Source organism: Astatotilapia calliptera, chromosome 11 (genome assembly GCF_900246225.1).
Source record: "Astatotilapia calliptera chromosome 11, fAstCal1.2, whole genome shotgun sequence".
Taxonomy (NCBI): Eukaryota; Metazoa; Chordata; class Actinopteri; order Cichliformes; family Cichlidae; genus Astatotilapia; species Astatotilapia calliptera.
The window spans coordinates 21,189,487-21,208,465 of NC_039312.1; the positions used below are offsets into that span (position 1 = coordinate 21,189,487).

General features: G+C 41.0%; 1 protein-coding gene across 1 annotated transcript; it reads left to right on the top strand.

Moving 5' to 3' along the window:
- Nucleotides 1–67: 67 nt before the first annotated feature.
- On the top strand, nt 68–18,064 carry cyp11c1 (cytochrome P450, family 11, subfamily C, polypeptide 1). Its single transcript, XM_026185374.1, has 9 exons — nt 68–443; nt 533–688; nt 3,152–3,366; nt 4,540–4,743; nt 4,836–5,017; nt 5,126–5,292; nt 16,532–16,610; nt 16,713–16,919; nt 17,784–18,064. The coding sequence occupies exons 1-9, from the start codon at nt 151–153 to the stop codon at nt 17,892–17,894; spliced, it is 1,614 nt and encodes a 537-aa protein (XP_026041159.1). The 5' UTR covers nt 68–150; the 3' UTR covers nt 17,895–18,064.
- Nucleotides 18,065–18,979: the final 915 nt, after the last annotated feature.

Genomic DNA, 18,979 nt, shown 5'->3' on the forward strand with positions numbered 1-18,979 from the left:
TCAAACTCCTGTCAGCACGAAATCTCATTCAAGGGTGAATTTTAGCGTTGGAGGAGGGAAAGAATGAGCCCTGCAGAGACGACACCAAACAAGAAGTGTCACAACTCTGGATGAGACCGCCTGGCACAGCTCACTCAGACCAGAGCCAGCATGTCCACACGAGTGACTGCGGGTATCAAAGCGAAGGGCTCTTGTGGGTCCAGAAATGTGTTTTTTGGTGTTGCACCTCAAAAGGGTCTTTGTGTGACTGCAGCAGGGACTGTGATGCATGGAAAGCTAGAAGGCGGGAAAAGAGTAGTGAAAGGGATGCGGAGTTTTGAGGAGATCCCTCACACTGGGAGGAATGGATGGCTCAACCTGCTGAAATTCTGGAGAGAAAATCGCTTCCAGCAGCTTCACAAGCACATGGAGAGGACCTTCAACACGCTCGGACCCATCTACAGGTAGAGGGAAGTTTAAAGCTTAAAACGTTCTTCAGTATGTTCGTGTGCTTACCAAATATCCTTTCTGTCTCTCTGTGTGACTGCAATAGAGAAAAGCTCGGCACCCTAAGCAGCGTGAACATCATGCTCCCATCTGACGTCAGTGAGCTCTTTAAGTCAGAGGGTCTGCACCCCCAACGGATGACCCTGCAGCCCTGGGCGACACACCGGGAAATACGCAACCACAGCAAGGGCATCTTCCTCAAGTCAGTTCCACATGTGTGTTTTAAATTACTCGTGAAGTGGTGATATGCATCTGTGCAAGCAGTCACACGATGGAGACTCCTCTCCCCTCCGTGGGTAAAATCCCATTATTCTACTGATTAAAATTTAAGAGTCAAAATTTGACTAAATCATTTCAATGTTCCCTCGAGGGATGGAAACAACTCCATGTGGGTGTGTGCACATGAATGTAATCACTTGTACCATCATCGTGTCTTTTGGGGGGTGGGGGGGGGGGTAATTTAATCAGGCGTGGAAAGTTTTTGTTCATCATTTAGTTTCTTAGTTGCTTCCTGCTCATACATTTGACTGAGAGATGGTAAAACATCACTGTGAAGGTACAGCACTCTGGTGTGAAACACAGATAACAAGCAATAATTATGACTTTAAAAAGCAGACTGAGGTTGTTCATAAAACAACAACAAAATGCAGCGAAATTTCAGCCCTAAAAGAACAGCTTTTCCAATGAGATTATAATTATAAGGAGAAAATGCAAAATTAAAGCAAAAGATGAAGTTTTCTCATTTCTTATTGGAATATTAGAACAACTAAATGGAGCGCACTGCAAAGGCTGTGGTCACCATAGAGATTATATATAATATTTAAAATTATACACAAAAAGAGGTCTCTAGACATCCTTATACTGTGTGTGTTGTTCGGTTGTTGGTTCTGACATAAAGGTCCTTTTAAAAGTTCTAATATTAGTGCATTCAGACATTTTCTAATTCAATATTTTCAATATTTTAAGCTTTTAAATCCTGAACCATGAACTCATGCAAACGCACACAAAAACTCATGGCTGTAAAGGGTTGAGTGGTAAAGGCTGCTGGAAGTTTGTAGCCACTGATTCAGATTTAGTGTCACCCCCATAAAGCTGGAACTCTCATGCGACTTTAAAAAAAGACCAAAACTAGGCTGAGAAATCCCAGTGGACTGAAATATTTTTCATAATTCAAACAGTGAATTCTTTTTTCTTATTGTTTTACATCAGAATTTTCAAAGTCATCAGTTCTCTTTTAACAGACTTTAATTTGCTTTCACTCAACCACAGAAACACGCTGTGGTTTAACTGCACATGTAAGAGCTGTGCATTTAAGAAAATGCTATACACTTTAAATGAACTGATTAATATAATTCAGCTATTTAAAGATGGCTGTTGTCACGAGTGACGAGTTGTTAGCTACGTGTTTGTACCTGTTAAACATGATAATCCCCCACTGTCTTCAGGAAAAGGAAGTTTTCTCTGGATTCTGAGCAGTCCTGTGACAGAGTAGCTTGTAATGACCTTTAGCAGCCACAACTTCAAGTAATGACTTTTGCTTTGTGTTGGTGTTTGCATGATTGTCTCACTCTCTCACAGTGTTGTGGGGGAATTTCCCCCCTATCTTCTTTACAAAATCGATTCAGTTCAGTTGCTTGTGGGAATTTGAGAGCCTGCAAAACGAGCCCAAAGATCATGCCTCCAACACCGCGCCAGACGGTGTTTGTGCTGATCTACTAAGTTTGTTTTTTTCCAAATGTGGTGCTGTGCTTTCTGGCAAAACAGCTCTACTCTCTCCAAAAGGACATTGTTCCAGAAACCTTGTGTTGTTCAGATTTAACTTTGCAAACCGAAACTGTGCTGTCATGTTCTTTTTTAGAGAGACGAATGTAGAGACGAGATGTATCTCTTGGTTTTTTTCTGTGAACATTGCATAATCTGACCTTGGGGTGAATTTGCAGGGACATCCAGTCCCGGGAGGACTGTGGCATTGTGTTAACACACCTGACTGCTCCAGATCAGCTCACTCCTCATTCCTATGGAAGCAGTAATGGGGTGGCTGTAGCTCAAGTGGCAGAGCAGGTCAGCCACTAATCAGAAGGTTGGTGGTTCGATCCCAGGCTGCCTCCTGGCTGCATGCCAAATATCCTTGGGCAAGATACTAACCCCATGTTTGCCTACTGGTGGTGGTCAGAGGGCCCGGTGGCGCCAGTGTCCGGCAGCCTCGCCTCTGTCAGTGCGCCCCAGGGCAGCTGTGGCTACAACGTAGCTTGCCATCGCCAGTGTGTGAATGTGTGTGTGAATGGGTGAATGACTGAATGTAGTGTGAAGCGCTTTGGGGTCCTTAGGGACTAGAAAAGCGCTATACAAATGCAGGCCATTTACCATTTACCAGTAAAGGTGTACTTATTTTTGCACCTGATTATCTCGTGTCCTATGAAAACTTTCTTTGTTGCATATTAACTATTGCAACGTTTGGGTAAAGGTAGACGTGTGTTTGGGAAGAGGTCAAGCACCAAAAAAAGAGACTTCTCTCAATCTGGCTTTCTTTGAATTCATGTTTAGACAATGATAAGTCTGACTGGGAGTCAGACTTGAACACGATGTCCTTATTTTATTTCACAGTGACTGAGCAGATATGAAATAAGCTCATTTTAATGCTTAGCGTGCACCTTTCTCTCCACAGGAATGGGGAAGAGTGGAGAGCTGACCGTCTGCAGCTGAACAAGGAGGTGATGATGAGTGCAGCAGTAAAACGCTTTCTCCCTCTCCTTGATGAGGTGGCGAAGGATTTCTGTCAAATGCTGCAGACAAGAATGGAAAAGGAGGGAAGAGGAGAGAAGGGAAAATGCGTTCTTACCATCGATCCCAGTCCTGACCTTTTTCGTTTTGCACTGGAAGGTTAGAGGTCATCAGCCCCATGATATGAGACCTTTGTGTATCTCTAAGTGTCATTTTACAGCTTGTAAAATGAGTATTCATTAATTCCTGTTTATTTAAAATGAAGCCAAAAAAGTAGACTTTCTTTTTCTATGTTGGAAAAGTGTGGAGAGGTGTGAAATGATGGGTGTTTGACAGAAACATCCCATAAATGTCAAGTCTAATTTTTCATGCGGCAGTGATCGACCTTGAAGCCCCGAGGGATGGAAGGCCACGGATTCATGTCGCTTCCCCGTTTTGACAGGCTTTCATTCAGCCTAACTATCAGGTCTATGCATTGACTCACAAATGCTGATGTAAGCTGCGCCAGTTTCTGACGTCAGAGGAATTACACAATCTGCAGGAGCATCACCTCTTTAAAATCTTCAAAAAAAGAAGAAGAAGAAGAAGAAAACGCAAATAGATCAGTGCTGCTGCTCTCTCTGTCCTTTAATTCTAAAATATTCACACCTAACATGAGAACCGAACCTCATCCTATCCCCAGGCGTCTCTTAGCGTACTCTGGGTGTAGGAGGTCAAAGAGAACATGCACCTTTAAAAATAGAAATGGCAACAAAGATGATCAAAGCTCCAGCGTTATTTCAGCAGGTCTGCTCCTTTCATGTGCCTATCTGCTGTATTCCATGTTCGCAAGTGTGAAAGCCTGTATGACTCAGTGTATACTTGTTTGCATCTGTGTGTATGCGAGTGGGAAGGGGGGGAGAGCTGATGACTTTGAGTCACGCTGCTCTGCTCCTAATGGAGCCCAGCACAAGAAACCAAGTGCTAAGCCGGAGTAAGAAACTCTACTCCAGTCGCTGATGTCGTGTTAATATAACTTGAACATGTTTGATTGGGAAACATCATGCGCACCGTGGGGAGATCTATATTAAAAGGGGTCTATTTTTGTTTGTTTTTACATAAATAAGAAAAAATAAAGTGCATTTTTGAAATTGTTTAACTGTTATTTGGAAAAGATTAATAAATTGATGACACATAGAGACATTCAAGACAAAGGTCAATGTAATCCTCCATGAAGTTTAATAGTTTATTTATTTTTAAGTCCTTTGCTTGCTCATGTTTTAGGTCATCAGTCATCTATCTCATCTTAACCCGCCTATACCTCTTTCTTTTCCTCCCTTCCTCCCTCTCTAGCTAGCTGCCACGTGCTCTACGGAGAGCGTATTGGCCTCTTCTCCTCATCCCCCTCCCTGGAATCTCAGAAGTTCATCTGGGCCGTGGAGCGAATGCTAACAACCACTCCTCCTCTCCTCTACCTGCCCCCTCGCTTACTGTTGCGCATGGGTGCTCCCCTGTGGACCCAGCACGCCACTGCTTGGGACCACATCTTCAGTCATGGTAGGAAAGGGCCATAATCGCAAGAGCATCATATCAGCATCAGCATGCTTCTTTGTCCTTTCACTTCCACAACCTGACTGTTTGTCTTCCAGCGGAGGCGAGGATCCAGAGGGGGTACCAGCGCTTGTCAACCTCCCTGGATAGAGCATCTCCGGCTGGGACTGCTGGAAGCCAGTACACTGGAGTTCTGGGGCAACTCATGGAGAAAGGGCAGCTATCTTTGGACCTCATCAAAGCCAACATCACTGAGCTGATGGCTGGAGGGGTGGATACGGTGCGTGTGTTGGTGTGTGTGTGTGTGTGCCAATATGTGTGATAGCCTGACTTAGCCTGGGTCTCTATACCTAATTCTGTGTCACGTCTCATCCTATCCTCTCTTCAGACAGCAGTACCCCTGCAGTTTGCTCTGTTTGAGCTGGGACGCAACCCTGAGGTGCAGGAGAGCGTTAGGCAGCAGGTGAGGGTGTCGTGGGCACAGGCTGGTGGGGATCCTCACAAAGCCCTGCAGGGGGCACCACTTCTTAAAGGCACAATCAAAGAGGTCCTCAGGTAAACACGTCAAGAATCTGACTGCACATGGTCTCTTATATCCATTTGTTTGCACATGGAAAATAAATGAGAACGGCACCTACACATACACATCTCTGCAGTCTGTCCTTACATCTGTCTCCAGTGCCCACACAGTGGAGGGCACCTCTAATACACGTCCTAATGCTCACATATTTTCATTCACATGTCACTCCGAAGCACTGTGGATCTGCTGACATGTGACTCCTGTATGTTTTTTCCACGAATGTTTGCCAAAAATTTCATTGCAGCATCTCAAACTCTGTAGTTTATGTTGTCCCCATGTGCTGGTACCCATGGTCCTAATGAGACGATGGATGGTGTACTGGGAGATCTCCTTAATCTGGAGCAGTGCATCACTGACCCACCACCAAACCAGTCAATGCTGAACAATGTTACAGGCAGTATAATGTTTTCTATGGATTCTCAGGTTCACCCTGAGCACATGTCTGTCACATGTTCTCATGGCGAAATACACAGGGCATCAGTGATTGGCCTGTCAATTCTGGCATTCTGTGCAGTCAGCACAGGCCCCACTGCAGGACATCGGACCCTCGGGCAACTCTCATGAAGTCGGTTTCTGATTGTTTAGTCAGAGACATTCACACCGGTGACCTGCTGGAAGTCATTTTGTAACTCTGGCAGTGCTCATCCTGTTCCTCCTTGCACAAACAAGCATATACAACACCTGGCAGTCTCACGTACTGATGTGGCATTCTGGAGGAGTTCAGAAACGATGTGGGCTTCATAGATAATTGGCAAACCTTCTGGAGGAAACCTGGTCTTGTTAGGAGAGACGGCATCCATCCCACTTTGGATGGAGCAGCTCTCATTTCTAGAAATATGGACAAATTTATTAAACCCCCCAAAATATGACCAGAGTTGGGACCAGGAAGCAGAGTTGCAGTCTTACGCCTCTCTGCAGCTTCTCTCCTCTTGCTACCCCCCAAAAACCCATTGAAAAATCTCCATTGAGACTGTGTCTAACTACCAGAAATCCCGAAGCACAGGCCGAGGGGGCGGTGTGGCAGCAATTTTTCACACCAGCCTATTAATTAACGAAAGACCAAGACAGACTTTTAATTCATTTGAAAACCTGATGCTTAACCTTGTCCAACCCAGCTGTAAAACTCAGAAACCAGTCTTACTTGTTATCATCTATCGTCCACCTGGGCCTTACACAGAGTTTCTGTCTGATTCCTCAGACTTTTTATCTGATGTAGTGCTCAGCTCAGATAAAATAATTATTGTGGGTGATTTTAACATCCATGTTGATGCTAAAAATGACAGCCTCAACATGGCATTTAATCTGTTATTAGACTCAATTGGCTTCTCTCAAAATGTAAAAGAACCCACCCACCACTTTAATCACACTCTAGATCTTGTGTTAACATATGGCATAGAAACTGAACATTTAACAGTGTTTCCTGAAAACCCTCTCCTGTCTGATCATTTCCTGATAACATTTACATTTACAATAATTGATTACACAGAATCAAAACAAGCAAAAACAACCAAAGAAAACAACCCCCCCAAGGTCACCGTCCCAGAGACCGACCGCGCATCCAGCAGCGGAGCAACAAAAAGAAAAAACGCCACAAAACAGTCTCAGGCGGCCCATCAACATAACAAAAGAGTTCAGGGGGCCTACCTCGAGTCCAAAGGCGGCGACATTGCCGCTCCGGCGGACGGCCACGGGTCCGGCAGCAGCAGCAAAACTGTTCCGGGGGCCTGCCACAGCTCCAGTGGCGGCGGCACTGCTGCCCCTCCGGTGGCGAGTCCCGGGTCCAGTAACGGCGGCGCTGCTCCCCAGGCGGCCTGCCCGGGATCCAGTGGCGGTGGCGGCGCTGCTGCTCCTCCGGCGGCCTGCCCCGGGTCTGACGGCGGCGGCGCTGCTCCCCAGGCGGCCTGCCCGGGATCCAGTGGCGGTGGCGGCGCTGCTGCCCCTCCGGCGGCCTGTCCCGGGTCCGACGACGGCGGCGCTGCTCCCCAGGCGGCCTGCCCCGAATCCAGTGGTGGCGGCGCAGCTCCGGTGAACAACGGTGACACGCCGGTCGCTGACACGCCGGTCGCTGACGCAGACGCGCTGGGCGTAGCTGGCGTGGAGGGCGCGCTAGACGCGATGATCCGTCTGACTTGCCGACCTCCAGTTCAGGCTGAGCGGGTCTCTCCGGACCTCCGAGCTCCTCCGGTGGCAGCGCGGGCTCCACAGGCTCGCCGAGCTCCTCCGGCTCGACTAGCTCCACCGGCACGCCGAGCTCCTCCGGCACGCCGAACTGCTCCCGCTCCGGCTCGCTGAGCCCCTCAGCTGGCGGTGCGGGCTCCTCCGGCTCGCTGAGCCCCTCCGGCTCACTGAGCTCCACCAGCTCGCTGAGCTCCTCAGCTGGCGGTGCGGGCTCCTCCAGCTCGCTAAGCCCCTCCTGCCCGCTGAGCTCCTCCGGCTCGCTGAGCCCCTCCGGCTCGCTGAGCTCCTCAGCTGGTGGTGCGGGCTCCTCCAGCTCGCTGAGCTCCTCAGCTGGCGGTGCGGGCTCTCCCAGCTCGCTGAGCTCCTCAGCTGGCGGTGCGGGCTCCTCCAGCTCGCTGAGCTCCTCCGGCTCTCCGAGCTCCTGCTCCGGCTCGCAGGGCTCCGCAGCTGGCAGTGAAAAAGAAATCAGGATGGTGGCTGCAGGCAGACGAAACGGTGGCGGAGGTACAGCTGCAGATGGTGAAGCAGCGGGTGGTGTAGCGACCTCAGATCAAGGTGACGTTACCTGCGTTGTTAGCTCGTCCACTGCAGACACAAACACAGATGGTGAGGGAAATGGAAAATTGTCCGTACTACTCACCACAGCCGGCTCTTGAGATGTCCGTGGATGTGGCTGTGGTGAGGAACGCCGGGGGCGTGAACGTCGTTTTCGTGTAGACGTCGGGGCCGGCGTCTCAGGCTGTGAATCCACCAGCTGTCCGGGCCGGTGAGCAGCCTGAGGAGGAGAGTGGAGGTGGAGGGTGGAAAGTAAGAAGTCCAAGACGACAGGATTAAGGTCGTCAACCAGCCAGGGAAATTTAAAAAGCGTCTCCTGCAGCCGCCTCTCCACGGCGCGACGCAAACCTTCCGCGGGCTTCTCCCACCATAACTCACAGAGTCTGTAAACCCTGTCCATAACCTCCCTCCTGAGCCTCTCCTCAGAGACCGCTGGGTCCATACGTGGCGGGATCATTCTGTCACGGTGTGGCATGGCACACCGTGGAAGGAGTGGGGAAGGAGGACCCAGGCGCGGTGCTCTACGTATAGACAGTGTTTATTTACAGAGGGTGATATCAAACAACAATAAATCCCCGTGTTTCTCCCCAGACTCCCGTGTCGTGTCCTCCAAGTGCTCTCTGCTCCCGTGTCTGCACTCCCGGTGCTCGCTGCTCCTTAAGCCCTCCACGCTCCTCCTGCGGGAAACAATAGCGGCAGCAGTCAGGACACTGAACAATGGCAGGCATACACTACACGACCAAAACCTAAACTGGGTAACTAACGTGGAGTCCCAAGCAATGATCCCGCGTCGGTGGGAGCTCCAAGACTCTCTTAAGTAGCTCCCCCGACGAGGCCTGATCAGCAGCAGGTGTGTGGCTTCGGGTGTGGCCAGTCCCCTTGCAGGGCCACACCCTCCAGGCCTGACGCCGCCTATAAACAAGTGCTCAGCCACCCACACACACATATACACAAGCACAGGGGGAGGGGGAGCAACACCAAAATACACAACAATAATAATAATAATAATATAATACATGACTGCTCAGGGATCCTGGGTCGCCCAGTCCCAGGACCCTGACACTTTCATATCAAAAATCCTTGAAAGAGTAGTTGTCAAACAGCTATCACAGCACAGAAACAGCTTTAGTGAAGGTTACAAATGATCTTATGGCCTCTGACAGTGGACTCATCTCTGTGCTTGTCCTGCTAGACCTTAGTGCAGCATTCGATACTGTCGACCATAATATCCTATTAGAGCGATTAGAACATGCTGCAGGTATTACAGGTACTGCACTGCAGTGGTTTGTATCATATCTATCTACCGGTAATAGACTCCAATTTGTGCATGTAAATGGAGAGTCCTCTTCACACACTGAGGTTAATTATGGAGTTCCACAGGGTTCAGTGCTAGGACCAATTCTGTTTACATTATACATGCTTCCCTTAGGCAGCATCATTAGAAGACATAGCATACATTTTCACTGCTATGCAGATGACACCCAGGTCTATCTATCCATGAAGCCAGGTAACACACAATTAGTTAAACTGCAGGAATGTCTTAAAGACATAAAGACCTGGATGGCCGCTAACTTTCTGCTTCTTAATTCAGATAAAACTGAGGTTATTGTACTCGGCCCTGAAAATCTTAGAAATATGGTATCTAACCAGATTCTTATTCTGGATGGCATTACCTTGGCCTCCGGTAATGCTGTGAGGAACCTTGGAGTCATTTTTGACAAGGACATGTCCTTCAACGCACATATCAAACAAATATGTAAGACTGCTTTCTTCCATTTGCGCAATGTCTCTAAAGTTAGAAATCTCCTGTCTCTTAGTGACGCTAAAAAACTAGTTCATGCATTTATTACTTCCAGGCTGGACTGCTGTAATTCATTATTATCAGAATGTCCTAAAAACTCCCTAAAAAGCCTTCAGCTAATCCACAATGCTGCAGCAAGAGTACTGACAGGGACCAGAAAGAGAGAGCATATTTCTCCTGTTTTGGCTTCCCTTCATTGGCTTCCTGTTAAATCCAGAATTGAATTCAAAATCCTGCTCCTCACACACAAGGTCTTAAATAATCAGGCCCCGTCTTATCTTAATGACCTTGTAGTACCATATCACCCTTTTAGAGCACTTCGCTCTCGCTCTGCAGGCCTACTTGTTGTTCCTAGAGTATTTAAAAGTAGAATGGGAGGCAGAGCCTTCAGTTTTCAGGCCCCTCTTCTGTGGAACCAGCTTCCAGTTTGGATTCGGGAGACAGACACTATCTCTACTTTCAAGATTAGGCTTAAAACTTTCCTTTTTGCTAAAGCATATAGTTAGGGCTGGACCAGGTGACCCTGAATCCTCCCTTAGTTATGCTGCAATAGACGTAGGCTGCCGGGGATTTCCATGATGCATTGAGTTTTTCCTTTCCTTTCCAGTCACCTTTCTCACTCACTATGTATTAATAGACCTCTCGGCATTGAATCATATCTGTTATTAACCTCTGTCTCTCTTCCACAGCATGTCTTTCATCCTGTTTTCCTTCTCTCACCTCAACCAGTCGCAGCAGATGGCCGCCCCTCCCTGAGCCTGGTTCTGCCGGAGGTTTCTTCCTGTTAAAAGGGAGTTTTTCCTTCCCACTGTCGCCAAAGTGCTTGCTCATAGGGGGTCATATGATTGTTGGGTTTTTCGCTGTACCTATGAAGCGCCTTGAGGCGACTTTTGTTGTGATTTGGCGCTATATAAATAAAATTGAATTGAATTTTTAATAATAATAATAATAATAATAATAATAATAATGGATTGCATTTATATGGCGCTTTTTGGGGCCCTCAAAGTGCTGTACAATTCCACTATTCATTCACTCACTGGTGGAGGCAAGCTACAGTTGTAGCCACAGCTGCCCTGGGGCAGACTGACAAAAGCGAGGCTGCCATAACGCGCCATCGGCCAGTCTAGTTTTATATGTAAAAACGGCCATTGTTTTTCAAAAACAAGAGGACTGCTTTGCCAAGTTTTTGGTGGCTTTAAAGAACATTCTAGATAAGTGAAAAATGTTCCTTGAACTAAAGGTCCTATGCTTCTTCAATAAGTCACTGCTGATCACCGCTGTTTCATTGTTACAATTAATGACAATTATGCCTTTGTAAAATACAGCAAATAATAATTTTTATTATAAAGACTTATTCCTTAAACAAGATGAAAAAATACTGCGTCAAATCCATAATACATAAAAATAATTTGTTAAAGTGTTTGCTTCTGTTTAAAAGAATATAAAGATGGTGACCTCTAATCTCTACTTCTGGCTATGATATTATGTTATGTGCATAACAGAAAACAAGGTTGTGCTGAATACTAAAGACATGCGAAACAGGTGAGAAGAACAAATTTACACATGAATATGTAAAGCGAAAGACAATAGAATAAAATTAGAGAGGCATGAAGACATTTCTTTTTTTTCACAAGTTTCATTAAAGTGAGAAAATTATTGAAGCTTGTGTACATACAGAGAAACGCTGCCCTGTTTAATTAAGTACATCTATGCCAATTTTAAACAATGAAAATATCTGTTAGAGTTAGACAAACTCAGAAACAGTTTTTGTTAACAGTTTACCTTACATTACCTCAAAAAGCACCGAGTATCTGGTGAAAAGTTGCTGTTATCAATTGGCAATTACTAATTAATGTTATTTGCGGCCAGTGTTGGGGAGTAATGGAATACCTGTACCCGCCTTAGGTATTTAAAATACAAAATATGAGTAACTGTATTCTGCTACAGTTACTGTTTAAGCAGCGATAATTAGAATACAGTTACTTTGTTGAAATGAATGGATTACACAGCGGCCTTTTTCCATTTTTTCCCCCAATTTGAATCAAAACAACAGAATTTGAATCAAAACAATGGAATTTGAATGAAAACAACAGAATTTGAATGAAAACAATGGAAGTTTAAAACAAACAACAGAATTAGAATGAAAACAGCGGAATTAACATGAAAACAACGGAATTTTAATGAAAACAACAGAATTTAAGAACAAACAATGGAATTTGAATAAAAAGAGTAGAATTAGAATGAAAACAAAATCATTTGAATGAAAACAACGGAATTTCAATGAAAAGAACAGAATTTGAATGAAAACAATGGAATTTGAATGAAAACAACAGAATTTGAATGAAAACAATGGAATTTTAAAACAAACAACAGAATTAGAATGAAAACAATGGAATTTGAATGAAAACAACGGAATTAGAATGTACAGAACAGAGTTTGAATGAAAACAACGGAATTAGAATGAACAGAACAGAATTTGAATCAAAACAAAGGAATTTGAATGAAAACAACGGAATTTCAATGAAAAGAACAGAATTTGAATGAAAACAACGGAATTTCAATGAAAAGAACAGAATTTGAATGAAAACAATGGAATTTTAAAACAAACAACAGAATTAGAATGAAAACAATGGAATTTGAATGAAAAGAACGGAATTAGAATGTACAGAACAGAGTTTGAATGAAAACAACGGAATTAGAATGAACAGAACAGAATTTGAATCAAAACAAAGGAATTTGAATGAAAACAACGGAATTTCAATGAAAAGAACAGAATTTGAATGAAAACAATGGAAGTTTAAAACAAACAACAGAATTAGAATGAAAACAATGGAATTTGAATCAAAACAACAGAATTAGAATGAAAACAACGGAATTAACATGAAAACAACGGAATTTGAATAAAAAGAGTAGAATTTGAATGAAAACAACGGAATTTTAATGAAAACAACGGAATTTGAATGAAAACAATGGAAGTTTAAAACAAACAACAGAATTAGAATGAAAACAATGGAATTTGAATGAAAACAACAGAATTTGAATGAAAACAATGGAAGTTTAAAACAAACAACAGAATTAGAATGAAAACAACGGAATTTGAATGAAAACAACAGAATTTGAATGAAAACAATGGAAGTTTAAAACAAACAACAGAATTAGAATGAAAACAACGGAATTTGAATGAAAACAACAGAATTTGAATGAAAACAACAGAATTAGAATGAACAGAACAGAATTTTGAATGAAAACAACAAAATTTGAATGGAAACAATGGAAGTTTAAAACAAACAACAGAATTAGAATGAAAACAATGGAATTTGAATGAAAACAACGGAATTAGAATGAACAGAACAGAATTTGAATGAAAACAATGGAATTTCAATGAAAAGAACAGAATTAGAATGAAAACAACGGAATTAGAATGTATAGAACAGAGTTTGAATGAAAGCAACAGAATTCTAAAACAAACAATAGAATTTGAATAAAAAGAGTAGAATTAGAATGAAAACAAAAGCATTTGAATGAAAACAACAGAATTTGAATCAAAACAATGGAATTTGAATTAAAACAACGGAATTTGAATGAACAGAACAGAATTTGAATCAAAACAATGGAATTTGAATGAAAACAACAGAATTTGAATCAAAACAATGGAATTTGAATCAAAACAATGGAGGTTCAAAACAAACAACAGAATTAGAATGAAAACAATGGAATTTTAAAACAAACAACAGAATTAGAATGAAAACAATGGAATTTGAATGAAAACAACGGAATTAGAATGTACAGAACAGAGTTTGAATGAAAACAACGGAATTAGAATGAACAGAACAGAATTTGAATCAAAACAAAGGAATTTGAATGAAAACAACGGAATTTCAATGAAAAGAACAGAATTTGAATGAAAACAATGGAAGTTTAAAACAAACAACAGAATTAGAATGAAAACAATGGAATTTGAATCAAAACAACAGAATTAGAATGAAAACAACGGAATTAACATGAAAACAACGGAATTTGAATAAAAAGAGTAGATTTTGAATGAAAACAACGGAATTTTAATGAAAACAACGGAATTTGAATGAAAACAATGGAAGTTTAAAACAAACAACAGAATTAGAATGAAAACAATGGAATTTGAATGAAAACAACAGAATTTGAATGAAAACAATGGAAGTTTAAAACAAACAACAGAATTAGAATGAAAACAACGGAATTTGAATGAAAACAACAGAATTTGAATGAAAACAATGGAAGTTTAAAACAAACAACAGAATTAGAATGAAAACAACGGAATTTGAATGAAAACAACAGAATTTGAATGAAAACAACAGAATTAGAATGAACAGAACAGAATTTTGAATGAAAACAACAAAATTTGAATGGAAACAATGGAAGTTTAAAACAAACAACAGAATTAGAATGAAAACAATGGAATTTGAATGAAAACAACGGAATTTGAATGAACAGAACAGAATTTGAATGAAAACAACGGAATTTCAATGAAAAGAACAGAATTTGAATGAAAACAACGGAATTAGAATGTATAGAACAGAGTTTGAATGAAAGCAACAGAATTCTAAAACAAACAATAGAATTTGAATAAAAAGAGTAGAATTAGAATGAAAACAAAAGCATTTGAATGAAAACAACAGAATTTGAATCAAAACAATGGAATTTGAATTAAAACAACGGAATTTGAATGAACAGAACAGAATTTGAATCAAAACAATGGAATTTGAATGAAAACAACAGAATTTGAATCAAAACAATGGAATTTGAATCAAAACAATGGAGGTTCAAAACAAACAACAGAATTAGAATGAAAACAACGGAATTTAAGAACAAACAATGGAATTTGAATAAAAAGAGTAGAATTAGAATGAAAACAAAATCATTTGAATGAAAACAACGGAATTTCAATGAAAAGAACAGAATTTGAATGAAAACAACGGAATTTCAATGAAAAGAACAGAATTTGAATGAAAACAATGGAAGTTTAAAACAAACAACAGAATTAGAATGAAAACAACAGAGTTTGAATGAAAACAACGGAATTAGAATGTACAGAACAGAGTTTGAATGAAAACAACGGAATTAGAATGAACAGAACAGAATTTGAATCAAAACAAAGGAATTTGAATGAAAACAACGGAATTTCAATGAAAAGAACAGAATTTGAATGAAAACAATGGAAGTTTAAAACAAACAACAGAATTAGAATGAAAACAATGGAATTTGAATCAAAACAACATAATTAGAATGAAAACAACGGAATTAACATGAAAACAACGGAATTTTAATGAAAAGAACAGAATTTAAGAACAAACAATGGAATTTGAATAAAAAGAGTAGAATTTGAATGAAAACAACGGAATTTTAATGAAAACAACGGAATTTGAATGAAAACAATGGAAGTTTAAATCAAAACAACAGAATTAGAATGAAAACAATGGAATTTGAATGAAAACAACAGAATTTGAATGAAAACAATGGAAGTTTAAAACAAACAACAGAATTAGAATGAAAACAACGGAATTTGAATGAAAACAACAGAATTTGAATGAAAACAACAGAATTAGAATGAACAGAACAGAATTTTGAATGAAAACAACAAAATTTGAATGGAAACAATGGAATTTGAATGAAAAGAACGGAATTTGAATGAACAGAACAGAATTTGAATGAAAACAATGGAATTTCAATGAAAAGAACAGAATTTGAATGAAAACAACGAAATTAGAATGTATAGAACAGAGTTTGAATGAAAACAACAGAATTCTAAAACAAACAATAGAATTTGAATAAAAAGAGTAGAATTAGAATGAAAACAAAAGCATTTGAATGAAAACAACAGAATTTGAATCAAAACAATGGAATTTGAATGAAAACAACGGAATTTGAATGAACAGAACAGAATTTGAATCAAAACAATGGAATTTGAATGAAAACAACAGAATTTGAATCAAAACAATGGAATTTGAATCAAAACAATGGAGGTTCAAAACAAACAACAGAATTTGAATCAAAACAACGGAATTAACATGAAAACGACGGAATTTTAATGAAAACAACAGAATTCTAAAACAAACAATAGAATGTGAATAAAAAGAGTAGAATTAGAATGAAAACAAAAGCATTTGAATGAAAACAACGGAATTTCAATGAAAAGAACAGAATTTGAGAACAAACAATGGAATTTTAATGAAAACAACAGAATTTGAACGAAAACAACGGAATTTGAATGAAAACAACAGAATTTGATCAAAAACCAAAGAATTTGAACGAAAACAACAGAATTAAGCTGGACTACCTGTGCACCCTCTGTAGGGTCCAGATCCGCTTCATGCGACCAGTAATGACCCTGACCCTAGCTAGCTACAGGGTTTTTCTAAATAATAATCAAAAGTTGTCACTGGAAATTTCACACAGGAATATTGTACAGTAATTAATGTATGACACATATTATATATAGACAAGAAGAAACTAATTTTTCCTTCAACTCATGTATGGAAAAAAAAATCATCAACTGTCTGAGTGTCTGTGTTTATCAAAAGGCACCTAAATGAGAATTGATTACCAGAAATCTTGATTATGTCAGACAACTCAACTAATGGAGGATTCAAAGGTAATGTGTCAGAAATTTTAAGCTTTCAATGTCTGGATTGCTTTTGGTTTAGGTTGTACCCGGTGGGAATTACAGTGCAGCGGTATCCAGTCAGAGACATCGTTCTCCAGAACTACCACATACCTGCTGGGGTGAGTGTTTGGACTGTAACTCTGATTCTTTCTGTTGCACTCACATAGACATTCATATACATTCATCTGACTAACATGCGTTTGGTGGTAAATTCTCCTCAGACTTTGGTCCAGGCCTGTATTTACCCAATGGGGAGAAGTGAAAAAGTGTTTGAGGATCCACTGCGCTTTGACCCCAGCCGGTGGAGCAGAGAAGAGGGCCAAAGGGTGGAAGCCGCAGGATTTCGCTCACTGGCATTTGGCTTCGGGGCGAGGCAGTGTGTCGGGAGGAGGATTGCTGAGAGCGAGATGCAACTTTTTCTCATGCATGTGAGTGACAGCAAAAAAGTGAAAGGGGAAGAGTAAGGAAGCAAGAAAGCAAGTTTTGGGATGGGATGAAAGTGAAAGGACAATGATGCAAGAGGACAGGAAGAAGTGGAAACATGAGAGCTCAGTTATAAGGCTGGTAAGAAGTAAAAGCTGTGCATTTAAAAGAATAGAAGACTTCAGTTCACTCAGTGCTTTATAAGTCATTGTTTTGCAGTGAATTAATGATTCGGTTCCCTATAAGGACCACTTTACATTACTGGCTACAGTGAAGATAATAGCTACATTAATAGTTATAAACATTAGTTATAAACAAGTTCAATTCAATACACTTGAATTTATATAGTTCCAAACCATAAGAACAGCTGACTCAAGGTGCTTAATATTGTAAGGTGAAGGCCCTATAGTAAAACAGAGAAACTCCAACAATCAACAATCACTACAGGCAAACAATTTGCAACAGTGGGAAAGAAAAACTCCCTTTTAATAACAAGAAACCTCCTGCAGTGTTGGGCAACTTCATTGGTTCATGTTTCATGGAAACAGGGTGATCAATGGAGGAAAAAAACAAATTGTAAAGTTTAACACTGTTTTCAAATCCTAAAACTTTAGATGGAATATGTTTATTCAACCAGTAAGAAAATCTCTCAAATAAATGCGAAGTAAAGTTTGTTTCACTAAATTATAGTTCACCCGAAGAGAAACGAAAAAAATCTAAGTAGCATTTTGAGCAGATACACCTATTTCTATTCCGCCCCTCACTGTAGCATGATTTTAATCCCTGTAAACGTCTCTGCTCTCTCTTCCTCTCTTTCTTGATGCTTCCACCCCTCCACTCTCCTGCCTCCTCCCTCTCTGCATGTCTAGATCCTGCTTAGCTTCCATCTCAGCGTGCCGTCCTCAGAGGACCTCAACACCACAGTCACCCTCATCCTCCAGCCCGAGACTCCGCCGAGGATTACTTTCAGCAAGCTCTGACACACACACATGCTCAGAGGAGAGTCATGCTGTTACCATTTGACAAGTTTAATCACGTAGGGTTTGCGCGCTTTAATAATTTATTTCCGATTATTCCTAATAAAGAGCTTTTTAAGCGTCCTTACACACTTTGCATTGGAATGAAGATAAATAAAGATGAATTTTATCCACTGTTGTTATTGTTTTCGTCGTGACAAAGGCAGCACCCACAGGTGCAGCATTAACATATATCCATCAGGTGGCAGTAAAGCTCACACCTGCCCATTCATTTACTTTTGTACCCTGCCCCTGTTCACTAGTGATGGGATTTCCGGCTCTTTTTAGAGATCCGGCTCTTTCGGTTCGGCTCACTAAAAAGAGCTGGCTCTTTCGGCTCCGAACCGGCTCTTCAGGTTGTTTTGTTGCTTTAATTAATTTATTATTAACAATAATATAAAATTATGCACAAAAGGAATTACTAACGTAAAAACAAGTGGTTTTATTTATATATGTTTATATATAAATATATGCGGTGGCCCCTAGAGACAAAACACGTACAAACTCCAAAACACATTTCTAGCATGAACTGAACTTCCAAAGCAGAGCTACTAGATCACTTAAATTACACAATTGAAAGCATGTGTGTATTGTTTGTGTATTTATACACAGGCACTCATATATATATTCAAATAATTTTAAAAAAAAGTTCATTTACCTGTTATTACCACACACCAAATCCGGTCATTGGTACTTGCTGGCTTGTGTAGCCACAAGATAACAAAGGCTCAACACTGCGCCCAGCATCCTGGAGCACTTCTGTTGTTCTTTTGTACGTGTTTTGAGTTTTTATGTGCTTCTGAGTTTTTACGTGCTTCGGAGTTTGTACGTGTTTTTACGTGTTTTGGAGTTTTTACGTGTTTTGGAGTTTGTACGTGTTTTTACGTGTTTTGGAGTTTGTACATGCTTCAGAGTTCGTACGTGATTTGAAGTTTGTATGTGCTTTGTCTCTAGGGGCCACCGTAAATATACTTTTATTTATTCACTCCACATAAAATGTAATAAATAAATCATATAATACAAAAATCAACTATTCACATTTCAAGTTT